This window comes from Anomaloglossus baeobatrachus, chromosome 7 (genome assembly GCF_048569485.1).
Source record: "Anomaloglossus baeobatrachus isolate aAnoBae1 chromosome 7, aAnoBae1.hap1, whole genome shotgun sequence".
Lineage (NCBI taxonomy): Eukaryota > Metazoa > Chordata > Amphibia > Anura > Aromobatidae > Anomaloglossus > Anomaloglossus baeobatrachus.
Window position 1 is genome coordinate 251329785 of NC_134359.1, and position 20690 is coordinate 251350474.

General features: G+C 50.8%; 1 protein-coding gene across 2 annotated transcripts in view; it reads left to right on the top strand.

Moving 5' to 3' along the window:
* The window catches only part of TECPR1 (tectonin beta-propeller repeat containing 1), a 131306-nt gene that overhangs the window by 7877 nt on the left and 102739 nt on the right, over positions 1–20690 (top strand). For both annotated transcript variants that reach the window (XM_075318041.1, XM_075318042.1), the window contains exons 2-4: positions 11560–11788; positions 17222–17404; positions 19579–19701. In XM_075318041.1, coding sequence (XP_075174156.1) covers positions 11564–11788; positions 17222–17404; positions 19579–19701 — 531 coding nt within the window. In that variant the 5' untranslated portion in view covers positions 11560–11563. The remainder of the gene's footprint in view (positions 1–11559; positions 11789–17221; positions 17405–19578; positions 19702–20690) is intronic.

Below are 20690 nucleotides of genomic sequence, written 5' to 3' on the forward strand. Positions count from 1 at the left end.
CCCTCCCCATTCCCCCAGGCAGAGCATCGCACCCTCTCTCTCTCCCCCCCTTCCCCCAGGCAGAGCATCGCACCCTCTCTCTCCCCCTCCCCATTCCCCCAGGCAGAGCATCGCACCCTCTCTCTCCCCCTCCCCATTCCCCCAGGCAGAGCATCGCACCCTCTCTCTCCCCCTCCCCATCCCCCCAGGCAGAGCATCGCACCCTCTCTCTCCCCCGGCCCCTCCCCATTCCCCCAGGCAGAGCATCGCACCCTCTCTCTCCCCCTCCCCATTCCCCCATGCAGAGCATCGCACCCTCTCTCTCCCCCTCCCCATTCCCCCATGCAGAGCATCGCACCCTCTCTCTCCCCCTCCCCATTCCCCCATGCAGAGCATCGCACCCTCTCTCAGCATCGCACCCTCTCTCTCTCCCCCCTTCCCCCAGGCAGAGCATCGCACCCTCTCCACCCCCTCTCCCCATTCCCCCAGCAGAGCATCGCACCCTCTCTCTCCCCCTCCCCATTCCCCCAGGCAGAGCATCGCACCCTCTCTCTCCCCTCCCCATCCCCCCCAGGCAGAGCATCGCACCCTCTCTCTCCCCCTCCCCATTCCCCCCAGGCAGAGCATCGCACCCTCTCTCTCCCCCTCCCCATTCCCCCCATGCAGAGCATCGCACCCTCTCTCGTCCCCCGGCCCCTCCCCATTCCCCCCAGGCAGAGCATCGCACCCTCTCTCTCCCCCTCCCCATTCCCCCATGCAGAGCATCGCACCCTCTCTCTCCCCCTCCCCATTCCCCCATGCAGAGCATCGCACCCTCTCTCTCCCCCTCCCCATTCCCCCAGGCAGAGCATCGCACCCTCTCTCTCCCCCTCCCCATTCCCCCAGGCAGAGCATCGCACCCTCTCTCCCCTACCAATAGGCAGAGCATTTCAAGTAGTGCTGCACACTATTGCACCCAGAGACGTTGACCTACAATCCCTTTTTATTTCCCTTGAAGCTCACACATACCTCCCAACCGTCCCGGATACAGCGGGACTTTCACGCTTTATGTTGTTTGTCCCGTTGCCACGGGCGGGACGGCCGGCTCCCGGGCTCCGCCCACCCACTCTCTCTGCTCCCTGCTTTTCCCTCCTACCATCCCAGTAGACGTGGCATAACAGAGAGGAGCGCTGCCTGTGCTGCTGCTGGTACAGTAAAATCTCCCCAGCGCTGATTTCCCTCCCTCCTCCCCCCCCCACCCCCCGGCCGGAGCCTGTTCTGTGCGGCTCGGCCGGCGGCCTGTCTGTGCGGTCGGCCCGGCGGCCTGTCTGTGCGGGCGCGGCCGGCGGCCTGTCTGTGAAGGGCGGCCGGGCCGCGCTGTCTGTGAAGGGCGGCCGGCCGCCTGTCTTGTGAAGGCGGCCGGCCGCCTGTCTGTGAAGGCGACCGGCCGCCTCACTGTGCGGGCGACCGGCCGCCTCACTGTGGCTGCCTTGCGTGTCCGTGCTGGAGGCCCGCCGGCTGCCTGCGTGTCCGTGCTGGAGGCCCGCCGGCTGCCTGCGTGTCCGTGCTGGAGGCCCCGCCGGCTGCCTGCGTGTCCGTGCTGGAGGCCCGCCGGCTGCCTGCGTGTCCGTGCTGGAGGCCCGCCGGCTGCCTGCGTGTCCGTGCTGGAGGCCCGCCGGCTGCCTGCGTGTCCGTGCTGGAGGCCCGCCGGCTGCCTGCGTGTCCGTGCTGGAGGCCCCGCCGGCTGCCTGCGTGTCCGTGCTGGAGGCCCGCCGGCTGCCTGCGTGTCCGTGCTGGAGGCCCGCCGGCTGCCTGCGTGTCCGTGCTGGAGGCCCGCCGCTGCCTGCGTGTCCGTGCTGGAGGCCCGCCGGCTGCCTGCGTGTCCGTGCTGGAGGCCCGCCGGCTGCCTGCGTGTCCGTGCTGGAGGCCCGCCGGCTGCCTGCGTGTCCGTGCTGGAGGCCCGCCGGCTGCCTGCGTGTCACGTGCTGGAGGCCCGCCGGCTGCCCTGCGTGTCCGTGCTGGAGGCCCGCCGGCTGCCTGCGTGGTCCGTGCTGGAGGGCCCCGCCGGCTGCCTGCGTGTCCGTGCTGGAGGCCCGCCGGCTGCCTGCGTGTCCGTGCTGGAGAGGCCCGCCGGGCTGCCTGCGTGTCCGTGCTGGAGGCCCCGCCGGCTGCCTGCGTGTCCGTGCTGGAGGCCCGCCGGGCCTGCCTGCGTGTCCGTGCTGGAGGCCCGCCGGCTGCCTGCTGTGTCCGTGCTGGAGGCCCGCCCGGCTGCCTGCGTGTCCGTGCTGGAGGCCCGCCGGCTGCCTGCGTGTCCGTGCTGGAGGCCCGCCGGCTGCCTGCGTGTCCGTGCTGGAGGCCCGCCGGCTGCCTGCGTGTCCGTGCTGGAGGCCCGCCGGCTGCCTGCCGTGTCCGTGCTGGAGGCCGCCGCCGCTGCCTGCGTGTCCGTGCTGGAGGCCCGCCGGCTGCCTGCGTGTCCGTGCTGGAGGCCCGCCGGCTGCCTGCGTGTCCGTGCTGGAGGCCCGCCGGCTGCCTGCGTGTCCGTGCTGGAGGCCCGCCGGCTGCCTGCGTGTCCGTGCTGGAGGCCCGCCGGCTGCCTGCGTGTCCGTGCTGGAGGCCCGCCGGCTGCCTGCGTGTCCGTGCTGGAGGCCCGCCGGCTGCCTGCGTGTCCGTGCTGGAGGCCCGCCGGCTGCCTGCGTGTCCGTGCTGGAGGCCCGCCGGCTGCCTGCGTGTCCGTGCTGGAGGCCCGCCGGCTGCCTGCGTGTCCGTGCTGGAGGCCCGCCGGCTGCCTGCGTGTCCGTGCTGGAGGCCCGCCGGCTGCCTGCGTGTCCGTGCTGGAGGCCCGCCGGCTGCCTGCGTGTCCGTGCTGGAGGCCCGCCGGCTGCCTGCGTGTCCGTGCTGGAGGCCCGCCGGCTGCCTGCGTGTCCGTGCTGGAGGCCCGCCGGCTGCCTGCGTGTCCGTGCTGGAGGCCCGCCGGCTGCCTGCGTGTCCGTGCTGAATGGGTGTGGATGGGGAGTGGATATGGGCGTGACTGTGAAATGGGTGTGGTTAGGGGGCGTGGCCTAAAAATTTGCCGCGGCGCGCTACGCGCGCCGCAAACTTTGTCCCTCTTTGCCACATCACAGCACAAGGAGTGAGAGGGACCCATATAAAACTAGCGGCAACAGTGATCACCTTTTACTTTTTTTATGTTGCAGTTATGAACGTGCGGGCCCTTGGAAGTTTGGGTTCGGCAAAACGTTAGTAACAAATTTGGTTAGATACCTAGACTTGACCCAAACTTGCCCTGTATCCCATATAAGTCAATGGGGACCTGAACTTTGCTGTAAAATGGTCATAGCAAGGGCTATGGAAGCAAAATGGGGGTAAGAGCAGGACAATTGCCCTGCAAACAGCTGGAATAATAACTGGAATAACAACAAGGAATAATTTAAAAAAAAAATTGCATGGGTTCCCCTTTTTATTGATAACCAGCCAAGGTAAAGTAGACAGCCGAGAGCTGCATCTCCCCCCCCAGCTGTCTGCTTTACGTTGGGTGGTTATAAAAAAAAAAAGGGGGGAACCCACATCATTTTTTTTTTTTTTTTTTTTATTATTGATTTTGTCCCCAGCAGCGTCCAGGCATCTTCCCAATGCTGAAAATCTTGCTGATTAACCTTTCAACAAGCTATATTAATCATCCGACGTCTGTGTTCAAGTCCGAACACCCTACTTGCAATGTATCATTCAGCCTCTGCTCATTTTGGCCACAGCTGAATAGCAGTTATCAGCATAGTCCTGCTCTTCAGCAGCCCCTTCGATCTTGTGTCCTGTGGCTGAAGCTCCATAACACGCATACGGCAGCAGGATCACGTAATGATTACCTATGACACTAAGGCCCGGTGTGATACCTCCGTGTCTCCTGGTCTGAGTGTGGACTGACCACCAGGTCTCCTGACCCCCAACACAAAGGCCTCATACAAACCTATGAGTTCGGGCCAAGAGACACCCAGACAGTCCGCACATAATAAACCGCAAAAGACAGATATGAAACCAGTAGTATAGCAGTATGACGTCTGCACTATAATGCAGTACACCAGACGTCTGTTCTATCTCATTTATAATTTATAGGAAGTGAGAGTGGTAAATCAGAAGAGCAATTCTCTGCACCGCTGAAAGACATTCTTCCCTAAATTGCATCGTGACAAAGCATCCAGGACAATTATATATTTGTCTTCTATCTTTGTAGATGCCAGTCAGACTTGTCCTTCCAAGAGGTTTAAAAGGGAACCAACGATCAGGATTTTCGTATATAAAGTAAAGCCAGTGCTATCCTGGCGCTAGGATGCTGAATGTAAGCATGGCTATTATTCAGAGATTGGATGTTTTATTTCAGAATTATGTGCAAGTAAAGTTCCAGCAATGCACTGCTGTTTGATTGACAGGTGCAACAGGAAGGGAATATGTAGGTCGGGTCTAGCTATCTGTTTCCGCCCCTGTCTGCTGCCTGGCCGTTCAGCCCTGTCTCCGTCATAGATGTTAATACTGGTGCCTGCGCAGTAGCATTTGTAAGCATTGCAGAAAACTCTTCACTAACATGGCAACGGAGTCGGCGCCTGCGCATAGCTCTATCTCCGGCGCCATCTTTATGAACACTCTGTCTTCCTGCATTTTTTGCCCAGTCTCCTCTGAAGCGTGCAGCTTGAGTTCTTCTGGGTCTGGTCTGCGGTGAGCGGATTTTGTGGGCTGTCTCCACTTCTGTTGTGACCGCGCGCGCTCCCACGGTTACAATGAGAACAGAGGATGCAAGGGCGCATGCGCTGTCTTCACATAGTGCATACGACAGTCTGATGCAGCAAAGATGGTGCCAGGGATTGCGCTATGCGCATTCGCCAACTCTAATGCCATCATGGGCCCCTTTCACACATTAGTTTTTTGCCATCAGTCACACTCCGTTTTCTCAACGAATCCATCGCAAATTGTGGCTAAACTGGTTCGACCGATCCATTTTTTGACGGATCCAACTAGCTGAGGGCTAAATAATACATTGGAATCAATCACCAAATTCTGTCATTTGACGGGTGACGACGGATCCTGCGCCCATAGGCTTCCATTCTACCAAACGACGGACGGCGACGACTGTCCGTTTTTTCGACGTACATAAGAAACGTTACTGTGGACGTCGTCTTCGTCCGACGGACAAACATTCTTTGACGGATGAAACGTGAGGCCATCCGTCGCAATCCCTCAATAATACAAGTCGATGAGAAGAAAACCCCCAATTAAAATAAAAAGGCCTATACTCACTTCCGGTGGTGGCCCGGTTCTATAGGTGTCTTGGCTCACGTGAATTCTGACGTCATTCAAGTACAATCACCGCTGGCTGCTCTCTCTCCGCCTTTGGACAGATGCGTTAATCAACAGGAAGTGGCGCTATGGTTGACGAGCAGTTCCTGTTGATTGTTCTTGCGTCTTAAGGTTGGCAGACAGAAACCGGTAGTGATTGGGCGCTGGGCTCTCTCCACCACACTAATGCCAAACGCGGTTCATGGGCTTTGGGATTTAGGAGCACAGATTTTGCTAGATATTTTTCTTTTTTCCAATAGAGCTATGCTATTTTTTTCTGAGCCTTTGATCTTACTGTATCAGTCACATGATATCCCCTGATATTTACGGTGACATTTGGGCAAAAAGTTTGCGACTTTTTAAAATGTCACAATTGGTAAATCAGCTGAGAACATCTGGAAACCCAAAATATCTACAAAAAAAATAATAAAGACAAGTAGTGTTCAGATAGGCGCAACTTGAGTATAATGGAAGTTAATGGGGGAGTCGAGCATTTTTAGCGAAAATCGTCCAGAAAAATGCTTGAGTTTCTCATTGACTTCCATTATACTTTGTTGGGCCCACCCGAGCATGGCAGTGCCCGCTCATCACTAGTTACGAGTACCAAGCACCCGAGCATGGTAGTGCACGCTCATCACTAGTTACGAGTACAGAGCATGGTAGTGCTCACTCATCACTAGTTACGAGTACTGAGCATCTGAGCATGGTAGTGCTCACTCATCACTAGTTACGAGTACCGAGCACCCGAGCATGGTAGTGCCCGCTCATCACTAGTTACGAGTACCAAGCACCCGAGCATGGTAGTGCACGCTCATCACTAGTTACGAGTACAGAGCATGGTAGTGCTCACTCATCACTAGTTACGAGTACTGAGCATCTGAGCATGGTAGTGCTCACTCATCACTAGTTACGAGTACAGAGCACCCGAGCATGGTAGTGCCCGCTCATCACTAGTTACCAGTACTGAGCACCCGAGCATGGTAGTGCTCACTCATCACTAGTTACGAGTACAGAGCACCCGAGCATGGTAGTGCCTGCTCATCACTAGTTACGAGTACTGAGCACCTGGGCATGGTAGTGCCCGTGTCGTGGGCGGGGAGGGCCTGCGCTCACCACGCTCTGGTCCGGCGCTGCTGCTCGGTGGCTCGAGCGGTGGGCCGGATCCGGGGACTCGAGCGGCGCTCTTCGCCCATGAGTGAAAGGGGGTGGTTTGGTTTGGAGATTTGGTCCGTGACGCCACCCACGGTTTGTGGTGAGGTTGGGGCACCACCGCTGCTGGTGACGGGGATCCCGGGAGCGATGGCAGGGAGCAGCTGGGATGTTGTTTCCCCCTCCGTGGGTAAGGGTTGGTTGTCCCGGGGCCCGGGTGAGGTGAGGCTGGGAGGCACGGTTGGTGAGGTGCAGGGTCGCGGGGGCAGCGTGGTACCGGATGGCACGGTGGTACTCACTCAGCCAAGAACGGATGCAGAGTCTCTGGTAAAACAAACGGCTGGATGGACGGGTCCCGCAGCCGGCTGCTGTGGTTTCTCCCGGACGGTTGGTGGTGGCTGCCTTTCCCTGCATCTTTTGTGTAACTTCTGTCCCGATGGCTTCCCACCGGTAACCCGCTCCCCGGAGGAGCCCTTTTGCCCGCAGGCTCTGGCCCTGGGAATTCTAGCTGTGGCGGTAGCTGTATTTCCCTTTCGCTGTTTGGACGGTTGCCTTCAATCGGGTCTTGGCTGTTTGGAAACCCCTGGGGTTCCGGTCACTGACGGATTTGACCTGTTTAACGGCGACTCCAAGCCTGGTCGGGGTCCGCAGGCCCTGCCGGTTTGTGCTGGCTTCACTTCGCTCCCCGGTCCTACTGTTCCGCGTTGATCTGCCTCTCCTGCAAACGGCCACCACCGTTTGCCAACCTTGCTCTTGGTGCCCGGGCCACGTACCCGGACATGGTCAGTCTGCTCCTCTACTACCACTTTACTCCTCACTCTTTCACCTCCCTTACTGAACTGCCTTCCTTTCCCGCCTCCAGGACTGTGAACTCCTCAGTGGGTGGGGCCAACTGCCTGGCTCCACCCCACCTGGAGTGGACATCAGCCCCTGGAGGGAGGCAACAAGGATTTTGTGTCTGGCTGATGTGCCTATCTCGGGGTGTGGGGTGTGTTGTTGCAGTACCTGTGACGACCTGGCTAGTCCAGGGCGCCACACCCGCTCATCACTAGTTATGAGTATTGAGCACCTGAGCATGGTAGTGCTCGCTCATCACTAGATACGAGACCCGAGCATAGTAGTTCCCGCTCATCACTAGATATGAGCACCCGAGTGATAGTGCTCACTCATCACTAGTTACGAGTACCAAGCACCCGAGCATGGTAGTGCCCGCTCCTCACTAGTTACGAATACCGAGCACCCGAGCATGGTAGTGCCCGCTCATCTCTAGTTACGAGTTCTGAGCACATGAGTATGGTAGTGCTCGCTGACTAGTAAACACATAAAAAAAGACAAAAAAATAAGATACAAATGAAAAACTACAAAAAAATGGGAAAAAAAGTGCAAATGCAATAATGATGATAGTAATAAATGCCATTTCTCTTTGTGAGAGACCGAGGATATTTGCAATTGAATATTTAATATAGGCTATAAGACGAGGGAAATGAGCAAAAGCCAGATGCTTGCTTTGATTTGCTTTTTTTTTGTTTTTTTTTTTTGTTTTTCTCTTTTTTAATTGAAATACGCTTTTTGGAATAACTTTAATATACTGTATATGACTCAAATTATTATTTTTTTCACTTCCTGCTTCTTAATATCGTACTCCACATCCTAGAAAACTTTTCTGCTGGTGCGTTCTTATTTCTGCCTATTTCTGTGCTGTCACTTTGCTTTATGCATCTTGCACAGATCTTGAGTTTCTGGCTGTATCTTGTTCACATTTATATCAGCACTCCATGCCTGCTGAGCTCATTTTTCTGGATCGGATTACTGTATGTCGCCTGCTGTATAGATGACGCCTCCCAGGATGCAGAGACCCTGAACAAGCAGGGGTGCTAAGAGACGTACGCTCAGCAATTTGGAAGAATGTGAAATCCTTGCTCATCTTGCCCATAGTTCATGCTCGTCCGCAGGCGCAGAGTTTTTACAGAGCTGTCTGGCTACAGTGGGAAGGGTTAACACATTATATATATATATATATATATATATATATATATATATATATATATATAATATATAAATTATACACAAACAGTACAGACCAAAAGTTTGGACACACCTTCTCATCTCTAGAACAACTGCTAAGAGGAGACTTTGTGCAGCAGGCCTCCATGGTAAAGTAGCTGCTAGGAAACCATTGCTAAGGACAAGCAACAAGCAGAAGGGACTTGTTTAGGCTACAGAACACAAGGAATGGACATTAGACCAGTGGAAATATGTGCTTTGGTCTGAGTACAAATTTGAGATCTTCGGATCCAACCACCGTATCTTTGTAGAAAAGGTGAACGGATGGACTCTACACAGCTGGTTCCCACCGTGAAGCATGGAGGAGGAGGTGTGATGGTGTGGGGGTGCTTTGCTGGTGACACTGTTGTGGATTTATTCAAAATTGAAGGCATACTTAACCAGCATGGCTACCACAGCATCTTGCAGTGGTGTGCTATTCCATCCGGTTTGCGTTTAGTTGGACCATCATTTATTTTTCAACAGGACAATGACCCCAAACACACCTCCAGGCTGTGTAAGGGCTATTTGACTAAGAAGGAGAGTGATGGGGTGCTACACCAGATGTCCTGGCCTCCACAGTCACCAGACCTGAACCCAATAGAGATGGTTTGGGGTGAGCTGGACCGCAGAGTGAAGGCAAAAGGGCCAACAAGTGCTAAGCAACTCTGGGAACTCCTTCAAGACTGTTGGAAAACCATTTCCGGTGACTACCTCTTGAAGCTCATCAAGAGAATGCCAAGAGTGTGCAAAGCAGTAATCAAAGCAAAAGGTGGCTACTGTGAAGAACCTAGAATATAAGACATATTTTCAGTTGTTTCACACTTTTGTAAGTATTTCATTTCAAATGTGTTAATTCATAGTTTTGATGCCTTCAGTGTGAATCTACAATTTTCAGAGTCATGAAGATAAATAAATCTTATTGAATGAGAAGGTGTGTCCAAACCTCTGGTCTGTAGTGTGTGTGTGTGTGTGTGTGTGTACAGTTAGGTCCAGAAATATTTGGACAGTGACACAATTTTCGCGAGTTGGGCTCTGCATGCCACCACATTGGATTTGAAATGAAACCTCTACAACAGAATTCAAGTGCAGATTGTAACGTTTAATTTGAAGGTTTGAACAAAAATATCTGATAGAAATTGTAGGAATTGTACACATTTCTTTACAAACACTCCACATTTTAGGAGGTCAAAAGTAATTGGACAAATAAACCAAACCCAAACAAAATATTTTTATTTTCAATATTTTGTTGCGAATCCTTTGGAGGCAATCGCTGCCTTAAGTCTGGAACCCATGGACATCACCAAACGCTGGGTTTCCTCCTTCTTAATGCTTTGCCAGGCCTTTACAGCTGCAGCCTTCAGGTCTTGCTTGTTTGTGGGTCTTTCCGTCTTAAGTCTGGATTTGAGCAAGTGAAATGCATGCTCAATTGGGTTAAGATCTGGTGATTGACTTGGCCATTGCAGAATGTTCCACTTTTTTGCACTCATGAACTCCTGGGTAGCTTTGGCTGTATGCTTGGGGTCATTGTCCATCTGTACTATGAAGCGCCGTCCGATCAACTTTGCGGCATTTGGCTGAATCTGGGCTGAAAGTATATCCCGGTACACTTCAGAATTCATCCGGCTACTCTTGTCTGCTGTTATGTCATCAATAAACACAAGTGACCCAGTGCCATTGAAAGCCATGCATGCCCATGCCATCACGTTGCCTCCATCATGTTTTACAGAGGATGTGGTGTGCCTTGGATCATGTGCTCTTCCCTTTCTTCTCCAAACTTTTTTCTTCCCATCATTCTGGTACAGGTTGATCTTGGTCTCATCTGTCCATAGAATACTTTTCCAGAACTGAGCTGGCTTCATGAGGTGTTTTTCAGCAAATGTAACTCTGGCCTGTCTATTTTTGGAATTGATGAATGGTTTGCATCTAGATGTGAACCCTTTGTATTTACTTTCATGGAGTCTTCTCTTTACTGTTGACTTAGAGACAGATACACCTACTTCACTGAGAGTGTTCTGGACTTCAGTTGATGTTGTGAACGGGTTATTCTTCACAAAAGAAAGTATGCGGCGATCATCCACCACTGTTGTCATCCGTGGACGCCCAGGCCTTTTTGAGTTCCCAAGCTCACCAGTCAATTCCTTTTTTCTCAGAATGTACCCGACTGTTGATTTTGCTACTTCAAGCATGTCTGCTATCTCTCTGATGGATTTTTTCTTTTTTTTCAGCCTCAGGATGTTCTGCTTCACCTCAATTGAGAGTTCCTTAGACCGCATGTTGTCTGGTCACAGCAACAGCTTCCAAATGCAAAACCACACACCTGTAATCAACCCCAGACCTTTTAACTACTTCATTGATTACAGGTTAACGAGGGAGACGCCTTCAGAGTTAATTGCAGCCCTTAGAGTCCCTTGTCCAATTACTTTTGGTCCCGTGAAAAAGAGGAGGCTATGCATTACAGAGCTATGATTCCTAAACCCTTTCTCCGATTTGGATGTGAAAACTCTCATATTGCAGCTGGGAGTGTGCACTTTCAGCCCATATTATATATATAATTGTATTTCTGAACATGTTTTTGTAAACAGCTAAAATAACAAAACTTGTGTCACTGTCCAAATATTTCTGGACCTAACTGTATGTGTGTGTGTGTGTGTGTGTGTGTGTGTGTGTATATATATATAAACGGTGGTCCAAAAGTAGGTGGACAGTATATGTAATAGGGCTATGAAGGGGCAAATTTATCAATCATGGTGTAAAGTGAAACTGACTCAGTTGCCCCCTTAGCAACCAATCAGATTCCACCTTTCATTTTCCAAAGAGTCTGTGAAGAATGAAAAGTGGAATCTGATTGGTTGCTAAGGGCAACTGAGTCAGTTTCACTTTAAATCCTGTTTGATAAATCTCGACCCTTCATTACCCTATTACATATACTGTCCACCTTCTTTTTGACCACCCTGTGTATCCTAAAAAGAAAATAAGTTATTGTTTTTTACAGAATTGTAAGTTTTGTAGAGTGAGGTGCACATTGCTGTTGACTGATCTGTAACTTCTCGCCTATTCAGTTGTTTAACTTTTTGTTTTTGCCAGGAGAATGCCAGGCACCATACTGTGGGCATCTGATATTTGGGGCAAGGTATACACGCTCTCCACAGATGGGCAACAATGGGAACTGTGTAAAGATGGACAGCTGGAGTTCAAGCGCGTTTCTGCCATCCAGGCCTGCTGCTGGGGAGTCGCCTGTAACCACCAGATATACATCTTTGTACATACCAGTGACCTTCCAATCCGATACCAAGAGGAGACGTACGAGAATCAGGTACTAGTGCACTACAAGTCCCTACTAGTGATTGCTAATAATTATTCTGGCACAGTTCTTCTGCAAATTTAAAGGGAATGTGTCACCAGGTTTTTGCCACCTATTCTGAGAGCAGTATAATGCAGAGAGAGATCCTGTTTCCAGCGATTTGTCACTTACTGGGCTGCTTAGTTTAGTTTTGATAAAATCACTGTAGATTATCATTACAGGACTACTTGGCGTGCTGCAGGTAGTCCAGCATATTCATGAGCTCCTGTATAACTGCTAAATCTGCAACAGAGAAAACATTGATTGTATCAAAATGACAGCACACAGCTCAGTAAGTGACACATCGCTGGAATCAGGTGCTCTGTCTCTACATTATGCTGCTCTCAGATGGGGAGCAAAAACCTGGTGACAGATTAATTTAATGTGTTAGAAATATAAAATGCTCTAGGTGTGTCCATTGTCCGTAGAGTGTGTACTTGCAAAATCTGATATTTTTTGTATCGATAGTACAGTCAATTCTTACTATCATATTTTTCAGATTATAAGACGCACTTTTCCTCCCAAACATTTGGGAGGAAAATGAGTGGTAAGAGTTAAAATCCGAATGCAGTTTACCAGGTGAAGAGGGGTCAAAGGAGGCAGGGTTAATGCTATGCGGTGTGCCGCCCGCACTGTTCTGTGCATTGGGCGGCGCGGCTTTGCTCTATGCGGGGCTGCTGACATGGCTCTACTGTACGGGGCTGCTCTGCTCTGTGCGGGACTGCACGGAGCTGCTCTGTGCGTCGGACGGTCATTCTGAAGATGTCGATCGTCTGGCCGACCAGCAGCCCCGCACAGAGCAGAGCAGCCCCACATAGAGCAAAGCCGCACCGCCTGATGCACAGAGCTTCAAATAATGGTGCCTAGAGTCAGCGCATGCACAGATGGAGCTCTCAGCTCAAGCTCTCATCTGCGCACGTGCCAACTCCAGCTGCCACTATTTGAATCCCTCAACGCCTACATCTTCAGACTGGCCGTTGACTCACCGCCTCCCATGAAGAGCAGAGCTGCGTCACCAGCCCCACACAGCAGAGATGTGTCACCAGCCCCGCACAGAGCAGCAGCCGCAGCGAGTATCTAGGCCCCCCTCTGTACCACTGGCAGCATTGCCGTACTCCAGTATTGCTCCTGCCTCCTGTGCCCCCCTCCCGCTCCGCTGATGTCCCCTCTTCCTGATAACACACCACCGGATTATAAAACAGACCCCATATATATATATTTTTTTTTTCCCAACCTTTTTTTTTTTTTCCTCAAAATTTGGGGTGCATCTTATAAAACGGAAAATATGTTAGCTGTGGCAAAAATTAAGAGACCACAATTTTATAAAAATCAGCTTCTCTTCATCTCTGACAGCCGTTCCATTCCAGTGTCAGTTGAATTCCCACCAGAGTACACCTCATGCTACTTAATGTGCGTCTGATGAGGTGATCACCTGAACCAAATCTTATTTATCTAGGGAAAGTATAAAAAACACTGCTGTGGTCTTCACAATCCTCCTGCAATACGACAAGCTGGATGACAAAACAAGTGCTAGTAATATCCCAAAAGTAATAGGAAAGAAAAAATAACTTTTAACCATGCCAAAGGAGTTGAAAAGAAAAGTCTTAAATAAGATAAAGAAGGGCTCAATTCTGGCTTTACTAGCATAGGGATACAATGAGCGTCATGTTGCCTCCATCCTTAAAATTTATTAGAAGGCAGTCCATGACGACAAGGTCAAGCAGCAGACATTGGGGACAACAAAGCTACAGACCGGCAGAGGGCAAAAGCGACTCTCCACTGACCGGGATGACGGTCATCTTATTCGAATGTAACTCAGCAACCGCAGGATGACATCAAGTGACCTGAAAGGAATGGCAAATGGCAGGTGAGGTGAAGTGCACGGCAAGAACAGTTCACAACAGTCTCCTAGAGGAAGGGCTCAAGTCATGTAAAGCTAGAAAAAAGCCTTTCAGCAATGAAAAGCAAAGGAGAGCCAGGCTGAAGTTCGGCAAAGACCATAAGGATTGGACGATAGAGGGTTAGAGTAAGGTAATCTTCTCTGATGAGTCTAATTTTCAGCTATGCCCTACACCTGGTCGTCTATTAATTTAGATGGATACCTGGAGAGGCGTACAAGCCACAGTGTTTTGCAACCACTGTGATATTTGGTGGAGGATTGGTGATGATTTGGGGATACTTCAGCAAGGCTGGAATTGGGCAGATTAAACTTTGTGAAGGACGTATGAACCAAGCCGCATACAAGGTTATCCTGGAAAAACAGGTGCTTCCTTCTGCTCAGGCTATGTTCCCCAACTCTATGGACTGTTTTTTCCAGCAGGACAATGCACCATGCTACACAGCTAGGTCAACCAATGTGTGGATGAAGGACCACCACATCAAAACCCTGTCATGGCCAGCCCAATCTCCAGACCTGAAACCCATTGAAAACCTCTGGAATGTAATCAAGAGGAAGATGGATAGTCACAAGCCATCAAACAAAGAAGAACTGCATTTTTGCACCAGGAGTGGCATAAGGTCACCCAAAAGCAGTGTGACAGACTGGTGAAAGCAGCCAAGACACATGAAAGCTGGGATTAAAAATCATGGTTATTCCACAAAATTTTGATTTCTGATCTCTTCTTGAGGTAAAACATTATTAGTATTGTTGTGTCTAAATGATTATGAACTTGTTTTCTTTGCATTATTTGAGGTGTGAAAGCCATGCATTGTTTTGTTATTTTGACCATTTCTCATTTTCAGAAAATAAATACAAAATGTATTGCTTGGAAATTCTGAGACGTTGTCAGTATTTATAGAATAAAAGAACAATTTACATTTTACTCAAAAATATAAAGAGATAAATCAGAAAAACTTGAAAATTTTGCAGGGGTCTCTTAATTTTTACCAGAGCTGTATATCCGGACCACCATGACGGTTTAGGGGGTTGATAAGTGGTAAATAAAAATGTTCCAGCGTCGACATCAGTAGTCCATGGCTGCGACATGGGAGCCCTGTAAATGACCTAGTACCTGCTGGAATCCTGGGCTCCTTATCTAAAATAGAAAGAGGAAAAACTTTTCAGCTCACCCGAGTAGATGCATTCCAGGACTTTGTGGAGTGCCCGCGGTCCACTGGACAGGCAGGTCAGGACTCAGAAGCCAAGGGAAGGAGGGGAAGGGACCCAGCACCGATTTCAGTATAATAAAATCCAAAAAACTTTATTAAGTCATTTTAAAAGTTATGAAAGTACAAAAAGTTCCATGATAACGCCAAAGAATGGATACTTGACACGTTTCGGACTCAGGAAATACAAACACAGTCCTTAATCATAAGCCATTAGCCAGGCTTATGATTAAGGACTGTGTTTTTATTTTCCGAGTCTGAAACGCGTCAAGTATCCATTCTTTGGCGTTATCATGGAACTTTTTGTACTTTCATAACTTTTAAAATGACTTAATAAAGTTTTTTGGATTTTATCAAACTGGAATCGGTGCTGGGTCCCTCCCCCTCCTTCCCTTGGCTTCCTTGTCTAAAATGTAAGCCCATTACTCTGGCGTACTCCGCGGCAGGCCTACGAATCAAAAGATGTCTGACGATGGATGGTAGGGGTTATAGTCCGCGCTGCCGTGGAAGAAGGAATAAGAGCAAGTCCTAGACAGTGATTTTATGCAGCGCGTTTCGGAGTGGTGATTATCCTGATGGAGTTTCCACTCCGAAACGCGTTGAATAAAATTACTGTCTAGGACTTGCTCTTATTCCTTCTTCCACGGCAGCGCGGACTATAAACCCTACCATCCATCATCAGCCATCTGTCTTTCCAGGATCTGCAGCAGCCGTGTTTACACCTTCCAAGTGCTTGTGTCTAAGTCAACCTTTCCAGGTGAGCAATTCCCTTTTGTTCCACCTAGATCATCTCACAATAGTAGTGTAGCTACTGGGGGGCAGAGGGGACGGTCGCCCTGGGCCCATGACCTAGAGGGGTCCACCAGAATCTACTGCAACCCAGGATCATGTAAGGACACCAGTTGGTTTGTTTTCCCCTTTGCCGGGCCAACTAGCAAATCCGGCGATTTTCCCCCCCCCCCCCCCGCCAAGAGGGAGGTTAGAGGGGATTTAATACAACAGAGGCAGGGGAGCTCTAATCTGCTCCCAGCCCAGAAGGAAGAAACTATGTGCAAGTGGTGCAGAACCTGTGATGATGTCATACCCATGTGACCCGTGTGGGAGGAGCCAGAAGATAAAGGAGAAGCAGTAGAAGATGAGGGTACATGACAAGTAATGAGGGAAGAGGAGGACATGGGGTGGTGCAGGGTCTGTGACGGAGGGGTGCAGGGTCTGTGACGGAGGGGTGCAGGGTCTGTGACAGAGGGGGGGGGGGTGCAGACTGTGACAGAGGGGGGGGGGTGCAGACTGTGACAGAGGGGGGGGTGCAGACTGACAGGGGGGGGTGCAGACTGTGACAGAGGGGGGGGCAGACTGACAGAGGGGGGGGGCGGACTGTGACAGAGGGGGGGGCAGACTGTGACTGGGGCAGACTGTGACTGGGGCAGACTGTGACTGGGGCAGACTGTGACTGGGGCAGACTGTGACTGGGGCAGACTGTGACTGGGTGGCAGACTGTAACACGGGGGGCAGAGTGTGACAGGGGGGTGGGGCAGAGTGTGACAGGGGGGTGGGGCAGAGTGTGACAGGGGGGTGGGGCAGAGTGTGACAGGGGGGTGGGGCAGAGTGTGACAGGGGGGTGGGGCAGAGTGTGACAGGGGGGTGGGGCAGAGTGTGACAGGGGGGTGGGGCAGAGTGTGACAGGGGGGTGGGGCAGAGTGTGACAGGGGGGTGGGGCAGAGCGTGACAGGGGGGTGGGGCAGAGCGTGACAGGGAGGTGGGGCAGAGCGTGACAGGGGTTGGGGCAGAGTGTGACAGAGGTGGGTGCAGGGTGTGAAAGAGGGGTCAGGCTGTGTGGGATTGAGGGGTGCAGGCTGTAACAGAGGAATAAACATGGTTACCTGGTTAGGGGCCAATTCAGAAGGTTCACCCCCCCCTGAGTGGAAGACACCTAGCTACGCCTCTGTCAGAGCTAAATCCCTATTGCATCTGTCTCTCCTACATTTACGAATCAGAAGAGGTGCTGGGGATGCCTTTTTGCAGGGTCCCTGTCCAGGGACCACAGACTACTGACAGCCAGTGGCTGCTGTATCATGGTCGTGCAAATGGATTGCTTCATCGTGGTAATAATCTATATCTTTCCAAGTGGAATAACAGAGGAACAGCAATTTTAAGATGCAGATTTTAAGAATGGATGTTGCAGCACACAGTAGTTATTTTACAGAGAATGCACTTACCATAGGCAATAATCAATATGCCTTTACTTTACACGGTAGGAATTCCCCTTTAATTGCAGCCTCTTTGTTCTGCCCATGTTTACAGCGCTGGAATCCAGTGGATGGATTTTGTGAGCGGCTTCTGCCCAGTGACCGCTGGCAGTGGAGCGATATCACTGGATTGCAACACCAGCCTCTAGATAGCTTTAATCTGCCCTCATCACACTGGGAGTGGGAGTCGGATTGGTATGTGGATGAGAATATAGGAGGAGAACCCACAGAGAAAGGGGTAAGTGACCCATGTAAAAACCTCAAATAGCAGTAAAAGTTGATATCTTATACAAAATACACAAAATACAGCGCCGGTTTCTGTGTTGGGAAAGGGCACAGCCAACCTTTACTACTTGTAGTTTCTGTCTGCAACTGTGTAGAGTATCGACTCTCATATAGACTTTTCTACTGTATAGAGAACCTCCGGTAAGGTCGGCTAGTTTGTACAGAATCTCCTTTAAGGTCTGCTAGTCTGTACAGGACCTCCTGTAAGGTCGGCGAGTGTGTAGACAACCTCCTGTACCTGTAAGTTTGGCTAGTTTACAGAGAGCCTCTTGTAAGATCGGCTAGACTGTAGAAAACCTCCTGTAAAGTCTACTAGTCTGTACAGAACCTCCTACAAGGTTGGCTAGTTTACAGAGAACATCCTGTAATGTCGTGTAGTCTGTAGAAAACCTCCTGTGAAGGTCGGCTAGTTTGTAGAGAACCTCCTGTAATGTCGGCTAGTTTGTACAGAACCTCCTGTAATGTCGGCTAGTCTGTACAGAACCTCCTGTAAGGTCGGCTAGTCTGTACAGAACCTCCTGTAAGGTTGGCTAGTCTGTAGAGAACCTCCTGTAAGGTCGGCTAGTCTGTAGAGAACTTCCTGTAAGGTTGGCTAGTTTGTAGAGAGCCTCCTGTAAGGTTGGCTAGTTTGTAGAGAACCTACTGTAATGATTGCTAGTCTGTAGAGAACTTCCTGTAAGGTCTACTAATCTGTACAGAGCCTCCTACAAGGTTGGATAGTTTACAGAGAACCTCCTATAAGGTCGGGTAGTCTGTAGAGCACCTCCTGTATGGTCGGCTAGTCTGTAGAGAACCTCCTGTAAGGTCGGCTAGTCTGTAGAGCACCTCCTGTAAGGTCGGCTAGTCTGTAGAGAACCTCCTGTAAGATCGACTAGTCTGTAGAGAACCTCCTGTAAGGTCGGCTAGTCTGTAGAGAACCTCCTGTAAGGTCGGCTAGTCTGTAGAGAACCTCCTGTAAGGTCGGCTAGTCTGTAGAGCACCTCCTGTAAGGTCGGCTAGTCTGTAGAGCACCTCCTGTAAGGTCGGCTAGTCTGTAGAGCACCTCCTGTAAGGTCGGCTAGTCTGTAGAGCACCTCCTGTAAGGTCGGCTAGTCTGTAGAGCACCTCCTGTAAGATCGGCTAGTCTGTAGAGAACCTCCTGTAAGATCGGCTAGTCTGTAGAGAACCTCCTGTAAGGTCGGCTAGTCTGTAGAGCACCTCCTGTAAGGTCGGCTAGTCTGTAGAGCAACTCCTGTAAGGTCGGCTAGTCTGTAGAGCACCTCCTGTAAGGTCTGCTAGTCTGTAGAGCACCTCCTGTAAGGTCGGCTAGTTTGTAGAGAGCCTCCTGTAAGGTTGGCTAGTTTGTAGAGAACCTACTGTAATGATTGCTAGTCTGTAGAGAACTTCCTGTAAGGTCTACTAATCTGTACAGAGCCTCCTACAAGGTTGGATAGTTTACAGAGAACCTCCTGTAAGGTCGGCTAGTCTGTAGAGCACCTCCTGTAAGGTCGGCTAGTCTGTAGAGCACCTCCTGTAAGATCGGCTAGTCTGTAGAGAACCTCCTATAAGGTCGGCTAGTCTGTAGAGAACCTCCTGTAAGATCGGCTAGTCTGTAGAGAACCTCCTATAAGGTCGGCTAGTCTGTAGAGCACCTCCTATAAGGTCGGCTAGTCTGTAGAGCACCTCCTATAAGGTCGGCTAGTCTGTAGAGCACCTCCTATAAAATCGGCTACTCTGTAGAGAACCTCCTGTAAGGTCGGCTAGTCTGTAGAGCACCTCCTGTAAGATCGGCTAGTCTGTAGAGAACCTCCTGTAAGGTCGGCTAGTCTGTAGAGAACCTCCTGTAAGATCGGCTAGTCTGTAGAGCACCTCCTGTAAGATCGGCTAGTCTGTAGAGCACCTCCTGTAAGATCGGCTAGTCTGTAGAGAACTTCCTGTAAGGTCGGCTAGTCTGTAGAGAACCTCCTATAAGGTCGGCTAGTCTAACTAATGTTTTAAAATCATTTTGTAATTTCTTTGCCTTTAGAGAAATCTCTGCACCTATATCTTCCTGCATCTATGAAAAAATTTAATACATTTTACAGTATATCTGATTTTCTTACCATTTCACTTCAAACCAGCCCACCTTTCTTGATGTCCTCATTGCAGGGTTGGACTTATGCCATCGATTTCCCTGCAACTTACACCAAGGATAAGAAGTGGAATTCTTGTGTGCGACGCAGGAGATGGATCCGATACAGACAGTACAAGTCTAGAAACAGCTGGGCCAAGGTACGTTTTCTTTTGCCTGTGGAGTATAAACCGTGAGGTTCACACTAAATGAACCCTTGTATATGGTATTTGTAAAATATCCAATTGTAAGAACAAAATTTATAAGATGATTGAATAGAATAGGGTAGAGAAGCATGGCTGGTGCGGTGGGTGAGTGTGCACACTGCCACTGCATTCAGTCTTTACGGGTCTGGTACAAGCAATTGAGCACAACGTTGGCTGTTAAAGCGCCACTCCAGTTCAGCGCTGGAGTGGTGCTTTAAATGTATTCTCATTTCCGTCATCTTCAGCTGCTTACAGCGTCACCCCGGTCAATTCCGTACATCTCTATGAGAGCTTTGTTCTTTTCTCATTCTGGCTCCCTTAGGCTAGTTTCACACTTGCGTTGAACGGTATCCGTTGCGTTGCGTTGTGTGACGGATGCAACGGATGTGTTGCATATAGTGGCACAACGGATGCAACGGATGCTGCAAAACAACGCAATTCGTTTTGTTTTGTTTTTTTTTTTTACAGTTTTACCGTCGGCAGACTATTGTGAACGATCAGCTGATCGCTAACAGTAGTCCGCCGCCGGGTGATCAGCTGATCACTAACAGTTGCCGGCCGCCGGGTGATCAGCCGCTCACTCACAGTAGCCGGCCGCCGGGTGATCAGCCGATCACTCACAGCAGCCGGCCGCCGGGTGATCAGCCGCTCACTCACAGTAGCCAGCCGCCGGGTGATCAGCTGATCGTTCGGTCGCCGACAATGTGTGCGGGGGGCGGAGTGCGGTGGGTGGAGCCGAGCAGGGCCATGGCTGAGGACGTCAGTGCCGCGGGGACTGCTTCGCTGGGGGACAGGTGAGTGAGTGTGTGTCTGTGTGTGTGTCTGTGTGTGTGTGTGTGTGTGTGTGTGTATACATACGGAGTACGGGGAGGGGGCGGAGCCGAGCAGGGAAGTGTCGGGCTCCCGGCACACGTAACCAGGGTTCCTTGGTTACCCGATGTGTA